General features: G+C 41.4%; 1 protein-coding gene across 1 annotated transcript; it reads right to left on the minus strand.

The window, feature by feature from the left end:
• Positions 1–1,366: 1,366 nt before the first annotated feature.
• On the minus strand, positions 1,367–6,112 carry MBL2 (mannose binding lectin 2). Its single transcript, XM_027529176.1, has 5 exons — positions 6,011–6,112; positions 4,755–4,953; positions 4,250–4,366; positions 2,846–2,914; positions 1,367–1,835 (listed from the first exon to the last, which is right to left on the minus strand). Exons 2-5 carry the CDS (start codon positions 4,942–4,944, stop codon positions 1,462–1,464), a joined length of 750 nt encoding a protein of 249 aa, XP_027384977.1. The 5' UTR covers positions 4,945–4,953; positions 6,011–6,112; the 3' UTR covers positions 1,367–1,461.
• Between the last annotated feature and the right edge of the window lie 3,052 nt (positions 6,113–9,164).

Here is a 9,164-nt window from a genome sequence, read left to right on the forward strand (position 1 = left end):
GAAGAAGCAAAAAAAGAATGGAGTTGATTTTAAAAATTAAAAAGCTATATTTGAACCAGTTATATTAATAATTAAATTGAATGTATATGAATTAAACTCTTCAACAGAAGTCGAACTCAAGATAACATAGCTGTTAAATGATAGAGCTGTAAATCCAATGTAGATTGTCACATTAGATATTCAAAAGAGCCAAACGTATGTTAATAAAAGAGAAACATTCTAAATATAAGGACAGAAGTAGGTGAATGTAACATAATGGGAAGGCACATCTCATGAGAGTACTAAACGAAAGAAAGCTGACGAGGGCCCTTTCATTAAAAAAAACATTGGTGAAATAACATTGCTAGGAATACAGAGGGTATTTAAAAATGAAAAGAGAAAAAAAAAATAAAAATGAAAAGAGGAATAAAGATGTAAAAAATAGTAATCCTAAATTTTTAGGTGATTATTAATATGGTTTCAATATAGAGAGAACAAGAAATGGCAGAAATAAATGAGAAACAAATACACAATCATAGTTGGATATTTTAATGTACATTTTTTAGAAACTGATTTTAAATGTTCAAATTTAGTAAGATGTTATAAACATCAAGCTTAACGTCCTGGCCTGATGTTATACCTATCAGCTAAAGAAAACACATGATTTAACATGCACAAAGTACATGTACCATTCAGTTCAGTTCAATTCAGTCACTCAGTCGTGTCTGACTCTTTGAGACCCCATGAACGCCAAGCCTCCCTGTCCATCACCAACTCCCGGAGTCCACCCAAACCTATGTCCATTGAGTCGGTGATGCTATCCAACCATCTCGCCCTCTGTTGTCCCCTTTTCCTCCTGCCCTCAATCTTTCCCAGCTTCAGGGTCTTTTCAAATGAGTCAGCTCTTTGCATCAGGTGGCCAAAGTATTGGAGTTTCAGCTTCAACTTCAGTCCTTCCAATGAACACCTAGGACTGATCTCCTTTAAGATGGACTGGTTGGATCTCCTTGCAGTCCAAGGGACTCTTAAGAGTCTTCTCCAACACCACAGTTCAAAACCATCAATTCTTCAGTGCTCAGCTTTCTTTATAGTCTCAAACAAAAATGAACAGCCTAGTTAAATTAGATACTTAATGTATAATCTTACATGTAATGTCTGACTCATAGTAAACATTTTAAAATATGTTATTAGTACTCCCACTATTACTGCTGTTGCTACTATTACTACCATTATTTTGTTGTTCCTGAAATGATTATTATTAGTGACTGGGTCTGAACCAGAAACTCTTACACCACTATAAGTCTCTTCACGCTTTTCAGTTCCACATCTCATCATTCTCAATCCATTCTTATTGTCTCTGTTTCCCCACAAAAGAGCAACTCAGTACTGGGTGTGTGAAATTGACATAGATTTATCCTCCAAACCAGGTTGTGGGCCCATGAGATGAGTAAAGGAACAGGAGGACTTTAGGCTCATTCTCCCTCAGAGAGAGAATTCACAGACGGTCAAAAAGGAGGCGGAACAAGCGATGTCATTCCATGTGCCGTCCGACAGAAGTGTCACACAGTGCTCCCCAGGAGAAGCGTTGTTAGGCTCGCCATCATTCCAGTTTTGGTAGGTCACCCCCTTTCCTGTCAGATCCACAAATTTGCCTTCAGTCTCCTGATCTGTGATGCCCAGGAAGGCCTCTTCAGTGACTAAATCCTTGAGGGCCCTGTTTTCTTCAGCATTCATAGGGGTGGCCACACGGCCCTGGAACTGTGCACACAGAGTCTTCACTTCATTAAAAGGCATCTTTTTACCATTGGTAAAAAATGCCTTCTTCCCAACTCTTTTGCCCAGAGAGAAGATTAGCCCTAAAATGGGAAAATATAGATGACATGGTTTGTTTCTAAGTCCAGCCCAAGATATTTTTCTGGATGAAAGTGTCTATAGTACAGATGCCACATAAAATATGGTAGTTGCATTTGAATTATAGAAAAGCAGTGGATTTAAAAAAATTTTAGTTTAAAGATCTCATATGCAGTTTTTAGGATATACATATACCAAAAAAAATAAAAAAATTGCTGTTGTTTACCTGAAATTCAGATTTAACTCAGTAAGCTTTTTTCTGGTTAAGTCTAGCAGCCCTAATCTGAACAGATGGACTGGAACAAAGGCCTTTGTCTCTTTGGACCATATTCTAGAACACACATAATTTAGAGTTCTAAGTTTTAACCCAATAGTAACATAAATAAATGTAAATGTCTTAGAATATTTGTCTCAGGGCAAGTAACAGGTTAAACCCCATTGCCAGTTCTCAGGACCAGCGTAACAAAGGGAGAGAGGTTTGGCCCATTTTCAGTGACCTGTATGTACACTGTACACTGTGATATAAAGAAGCAGAATCGGGGTCTCTGGTATTAGCATGCATGGATGCTCATTTGGTCAGCTGTGTCTGACTCTTTGAGGCCCCATAGATTGCAACCCGCCGGGCTCCTCTGTCCATGGAATTTTCCAGGCAAGAATACTGAAGTGGGTTGCCATTTCCTACTCCAGGCGATCTTCCCAACCCAGGGATCAAACCTGCGTCTCCTACATCTCCTGCATTGGCAGATGGAATGTTTACCACTGAGCTACCTGGGTAGCCCTCTCTGGTATCAGACTGACTAAAGTTTATAAGTTGCTCTGCTACTCATTAGTTCTATGCTTTTGAGCAAATTATGTACTTTTTCTTTGCCTTCATTTCTACCAAAAGTTGTGAGGATTTCATGAAATCAGAATATGAATAGACACCTATCCAGGTACTAGAAAATTAAATATATTCAATAACTGTTGTCTTTCACTTTACCAAACTTCAAGCTGCCTGAAAAGAGAGAAGGCTTACAGTTTTTGATCTGGTTCAATTCAGATTGTAGAGTTGCTCTTTCTGAAGTAGCCAGGCGAATATAGTCACCTAGAAAATTAAGTGAAAGAGTGTTGTTAAAAAGTTATCTTAGAACTATAAGGGGGTAGGGTACCTTTTGAAACTAAAAAAAATAAATAAATAAAATTAAAAGTTTATTTTATATTGATATTTGCTCTTTGAAAAAAAATGAAAAATATCAAGAAGCAAAAAGAAGGAAAATTGTCTTTATTTCCATCTAACCCAAAACATGACTCTTCATCTGTTGAATGTATGTGAAGACACTTTATAGACACATACATTCCCACACACATACACATACATACACTCCCTGTTGATCTGTTAATAGCATTATAGCTCTCCACATGCCAAGCTAGTCACTAATTGTTTTATTTCTCCAAACAAATAGCTCTATCATGGACAAAATTCTGGAACAAACTGATGGAAGAATTATTATGAGCTGGTGAATCCTGACTGTAAAGTCTACAGAGTTTCATCTTTGGCGATGTTTTGTTTTTATTCATTTTGTTGTTTGTTTTTCCCTGAGTTTGTCCTGTTAATCAGTAAACTAGGATTTCTGTGAGTTGTCCATTATCCATGGGGGAGGGCATGAGACAAGCTATGTGTAGTAGATGGCAAAAATGACTTGGATATGACACAGCTTCTCTGAGGAAATGGAGTCTATTCCCCACTCCTTGAATCTGAGCCGGCCTTGGGACTTGTGTTGACCAATACGGTGTGGCGGAAGCAATAGTGTATGTATCCCAAGCCTTAAGGAGGCCTTAAGCTTCCGCTCTTCCTTTTCGTCTGAATCCTGTAATCACCTCTGTGTGATTAAGGCCAGGTGAGTCAACTGGAGGATGAGAGACCCACGGCTCAGGCACCTTCATCACTCCAGCTGACGGGCGCCCAATAGCCAACATGTATGTGAGACCACACATGAGTGACTCCAGCTGAGACCAGCAAAGAAATTATTTGATTCACAGAATTTTGATTTAAATAAATGGCTGTGTGTTGTTTCTCATGAAGTAAGAGATAATTGACATACCATGTATCTACCACTCTTGTGAAAATAGGCATAATAAGCCCAATGCATATATTCTCCCTTTTGGACCAAATTGTTTCAGTTGAAGGATATCCAGGGCTCAGATCCTCCAGCAGGCATCTGGCGAGGGTTTGGCTCTGAACGGTTTGTGACTCTGTATTCAGGAATTGATAGGAACCCCTGAGGCCCTAAGTAACCTAGAGAAGCTGGAGGCTGCTTAGTCAGGAAGCAGAGTTGGGCATCTCCCCAGGAAGCAGCAGAAGGGGCATGTCCCACATGATACTTGAGCCCACAGACCCCAGGGGACTTCAGCCTGGCCCTTGCTAAAGTAAACTCCTTACCCATATTTTCTCCAGGGTCTCCTTTTTGGCCTATTGGTCCTGGTATCCCAGGGATCCCTGGCGTTCCTTGAGGCCCCATCTTTCCAGGGGGGCCCTGCGAGCCTCTGAGTCCTTGACCTGTTGGAGGAAAAAGGAAACATGACTCAATATTTGTGTTCCTCTCTATTTCTCAAAAAAATATGATGCCCAATCCCTTCCCAGGGGAAAGGAGACACTGAGCTAGGGTTAACTTTTCTGAGCTGCTGTTTGTAAGGATCATAGAAGAAAGGCCTCCTATGTCCCATGGGATGTCTTGAGGGTCAACTCCCTGAGCCGGCAGGACCACCAGGTGTCAGCAGTTCCTGTGTGAGAGTCTGGGATGCCAGAATCAGAGCCGTATCTCTGTTTCAAATGATAATATGTGGTTGAGAGTAATACAAGCAGCATGCATACATTACCCTCCTCCCAATCCAGGCAGTTTGCTTTGGGAGATAAAGTCGCAGAGAAAGAACAGCCCAAACTGTACCTGGTTCTCCCTTTTCTCCCTTGGCACCATCACGCCCATCTTTGCCTGGGATGCCATTGATGCCCGGAGGACCACAGGCAATCACGGGGCAGGTCTTCCGGATGTTCTCACAGTTCTCTGTTTCTGTGTCTGCACAAGATGCTGTCACCGCAGTCAGGAGAAGAAAAGGAAGTGATGTAAACAGCGACATGATCCTCACCTTGGTGTAAGAAAGGTCAAGGGAGATTATCTCATCTTGTTCTCTTTATCTACACGTATTTACTGAACCTATAACCTAACTGGGCACATGTGATGTAGAGATGGATAGTCCATTCCTGGCCTCCAAACTGGGAATTTGGAAATGTATTAATACATTCTTCAATGACACTGGTTAATTAATACTTCAACAAAGGTGGATGTAAATAATTGCATTGTTGAGAGGAATGAGTCACCAGTGCCTGTCCTCTGGTGTTACTGCAGAAATCTCTGATTATGTTCTCTGTGTCCTCTGCAAGAGCAAATAGGCATACTCATGGCCAGAGACTCATGCCTGCTGGCTTAGGGAGTAATCGTGAATGGAGACCTAGCTTGCTCTTGCACTTCTCCCACTTGGGCCCTACTGCTACCTGCATCCCATCCTTATATCTGGACAGTCCTTTGCCCTCAGTGCCAGATAACCAACATCTACTCAGTGGCAGGCACTGAGCTGCGAGCTAATGATCCAGGGAGGAAGAGTCACTACTAGTTACTAACCCAGCCACAACTAACTTGAGTTTGCTTTCTCTTGATGTTTGTTTCTCACTGCAAGAAAGACTTGCCAGGGGGAGAATTTTCTCTGGAAATTTCTCACTGTCTTAGCCCAGGCAGGATGCTAGATCCCTCTCTATTTCCTGGCAGGTATTCCTATATGTCAAGATCACTGGCAATATTCCTTGAATACCCTTCTCATTTTTCAATCCTAACATTTCATCTGATCTTCAAAGTTGTTTTCTAGACGTCCCTCCCCCAGGAAACCTCAGCAGCCCAGGATCCAGGATCTAGTCCCTCTTGGCTCTCTTTGAAAACAAAGGTACAATCTCATTTGCAAATGTTCAGGTGAATCCAGAAAAGTTCCAGATGCCCCAGCATAAGCAGAGAAAGAGACACTCCAGCATGGCTTCTACTTGCCCTCTCCCCACCTCCCCCCACTCCAGAAAGTCTCTTATAGGCCTCCAAGATCAAGTCAAAGCGCTAACTATATGACCCAGGACCCCAGATCCATTTACCGAAGTACTCACCAGGGCTTCTGCAGATCAGGGATATAGTCACAAGGAAACTGGCCCTCTAGCAGGGTGCTGGCAGATGCCTTAGGGTAAGGGAGGAGGCTGGGCTTGGCAATACAAGGTCCAATCAGCCTGGTGGACAGGGACAACATGGGCCTGCCTGGCCTTCAACCCCAGATTAATAAATAATTCTTCTTAGAAGGATTTCCCAGGGGCTTCTGGTACAATGCTGGGTGGCAGTTTTCTTTGATACTGCACAATTCCCACTTCAAATTGTCAGTATTTTGACAGTTCTCATTTCTGGGCCAATGTGAGTTGGTTCACATGGTTAATTATGTTCAAGATTCATGTCTTCAACAGAGAAACATAAAGATACCTATGAATGCACTCATGCTCGTGCATACTAACCATACACACACACACACACACACGCAGACGTGCACAGACACTCATCCATGAAGGCGCAGCAAACACCCTGCTGCTTTTGACACACCAAGACCACCCCTGTCTCAGGCTCTGGACTTGGTCTTCACCCAGGCTGAATGTCCTTTGTCATGTCACTGGCTGGCTCTTTCTCTTCTATTGAAATGTTCCTGCCTCAGAGAAACCTGTGTTGACTACTTTAAGTGGTCCTGCTCTCTATCATCTTAACTTTATTTTTTTAATATTTCTTATATTCCATGATGTTGTATTCTATCCATTCACTTTACTTTTCTAGCTTTTATTCTGGTAAGTGTGAACAACATACAATTTTACCATTTTGACCATTATTAGGTGTACAGTTTGGCAGTGTTAAGTCCATTCACCAAGTGAATGGACTTATTATCCCAAACTGAAACTCTGTATCTATTAAACAGTATTTCCCTATTTCCAACCCCAAGGTCAGCCCCAACCCGTGGTGACTGCTGTTTTGTTTTTGTCTCTATGAGCTTGGCTACTCTAGGTGTCTTATATAAGTGGGATCATACAGGATTTGTCTTTTTTTGACTGACTTATTTCACTTGTCTTAATGCCTTCAAGGTTCATCCATGTTATGAAATGTATCAGAATTTCCTTCCTAAGTTTAAAAAATAAATATGTGTAAATAACACATTTTGGAAACATCATTTTTAATAGCAAATAAAAAAAGACCCTGGGAATTACCCAGTTATCCTTCAACAAGCAAATGGATAAATAAACCACGGAAAATTCACAGGAAAAAAAGCAGCAATTAATACAATAACTTGGGTGAATTTCAAAGATACTATGCTAAGTAAAATCAATATAAACTTGGAAGTTTATAGACTGTATTATTCTTTTCATATAATATTCTTGAAATGGCACAATTAAATAAGGAAGACCATATCAGCAGTTGGCAGGGAATAGGGCTTCAGGGAGAAGATAAAGATGCTGAACAAGAAAGTTTCATTGTGGGTGATGGACTAGTTTTGTCTTAATTGTGATGATTAGACAAACCTATCATGGCAATAGCATTTCATAGAACTAGACACCAAGAAAAAAGGAATTCAGATAAATAATGGTTAAATGCAAGTAAAACCCATATTGTATTGTTTTGATGTCCGCTTGCAGGTTTTGATACTTGTACTCTGATATGTTAGATCCTACCATTGGTGAATGATGGAGGAAGAGCACCTGAGACTTTTCATTATGATTTCTTCAACTTGTCTATGAGACTAAAATGATTTCAGATGAAAAAGTTTCCAGAGGGAGTCTTAAGGAAGTTGTGGGTGATCTAAAGACTATCCTTGCTTCATTCAGTGCTTTGTCCAAACTTCACAATGGGAATAGTCTGTGCAATGGCTTGAAAGTGAGAAAAAGTAGGCCAAGTTCCCAAGGATAATATTAGTTAGTCTTATTGGTCTTATAGTGTGGAGCCAAATGGTGAGAGATAAGGCATAAGCCGATTGATGATATGACTTACAAACTGTAAGACTTTGGACCTCCAACCAAAGGTCATTAGAGAAACTCCAATAGGAGAGGAAGGATCACAGTTGAATTTTCAAATCTTGTTTTGACTAAAATATGGAGAATGATTGGAGAGCATGAAACTGTTTTTTCGATGACCTGCAAGGAAGTACTTTGCTGCTGTTGTTCAGTTGCCCAGTCGTGTCCAGCTCCTTGTGACCCCGTGGACTTCAGCATGCCAGGCCTCCCTGTCCCTCACCATCCCCCAGAGTTTGCCCAGGTTCATGTTCATGGCATCGGTGATGCCATTCTCACTACCACCTAAATGACAGATGATGGTGGCCAGAATCAGGGTAAAAGAAATTAGATCAAGAAACTGGATACATTTGAGAAACATCCGTAATGTATAATTGACAGAGCTTAGGAATTGGTTGAGTGTGAAATAGCAGAAAAAGACATTTGTTTGGGCACACACATTTCTGACTTGAATGTCTGAGTGTCATTCTACTGACTGAAGGAGATATAATGGATACCTTGTAAGTGGATGGCTTGAATTATCTGCCAGTGGTCAAGAAGGATAGAGCAATAACTCTGAAGCAACATCTATTCAATTCTGGACATTTCTAATAGAGCTGTCATAAAATGTCCTTTTAGGGTGGTGAGGGAACCCATCATAAGAGTTTCAAATAGAAGTTGCAGAGCCATGTGGTGAGGGTGTGGTAGAGGCCTCCAAACACCACAAGAAATATGGATGAGACTTCCCCCTCCTCCCCTGCCCACCAGATCCTTCCAACTAGCCTGTCCTTGGCTAATGAAAGGTCTCATTTCCTTACTTCCTGCTGACCCATTCCATAGAACTGAAAAAATGTCCAGGGTGGTAAAGAGCCAGATGCCTGAAGCAAAGGGCAGAGACTAAGAGATCCAGAGCTTAAAACCGTCTGCTGGCAACTTGTTCGTGTGTCTCCCTTATTCTTCAGCATCCAGACTTTCCCCTTGTTCCTACTCCAAAGTGGCAGGAGGTTGAATGAGGTAGAGGACTGGAGGTGCTGGCTTTGATCACTGTATTTGTTTGCATTGAACACTTAGTCCAGAGGTCACGAAGCTTCCTGGAACTGTGCTGGGAAGGGATAGACATCTGGATGAGAGTCAATCTGAAAGTTGAGCCACTGTTCTGGCTACAGCTGTGAGTCTCATCTCATTTCCACAGTCTCCAGGAGGCCTTTTCTATCAGGAGATGCCCTCTCCACCTCCTTCAGTCCCAACT

Source organism: Bos indicus x Bos taurus, chromosome 26 (genome assembly GCF_003369695.1).
Source record: "Bos indicus x Bos taurus breed Angus x Brahman F1 hybrid chromosome 26, Bos_hybrid_MaternalHap_v2.0, whole genome shotgun sequence".
Taxonomy (NCBI): domain Eukaryota; kingdom Metazoa; phylum Chordata; class Mammalia; order Artiodactyla; family Bovidae; genus Bos; species Bos indicus x Bos taurus.

Bases quoted from the DNA above. Each gene is read 5' to 3' on its own strand.
- MBL2 (XM_027529176.1), bottom strand. From the start codon at position 4,944: ATGTCGCTGTTTACATCACTTCCTTTTCTTCTCCTGACTGCGGTGACA. The intron at 4,367-4,754 runs GTACAGTTTGGG...TTCCTCCAACAG, and splicing joins GGGAGAAAAGGGAGAACCAG to GTCAAGGACTCAGAGGCTCG. The intron at 2,915-4,249 runs GTAAGGAGTTTA...TTAATTTTCTAG, and splicing joins AGACCCTGGAGAAAATATGG to GTGACTATATTCGCCTGGCT.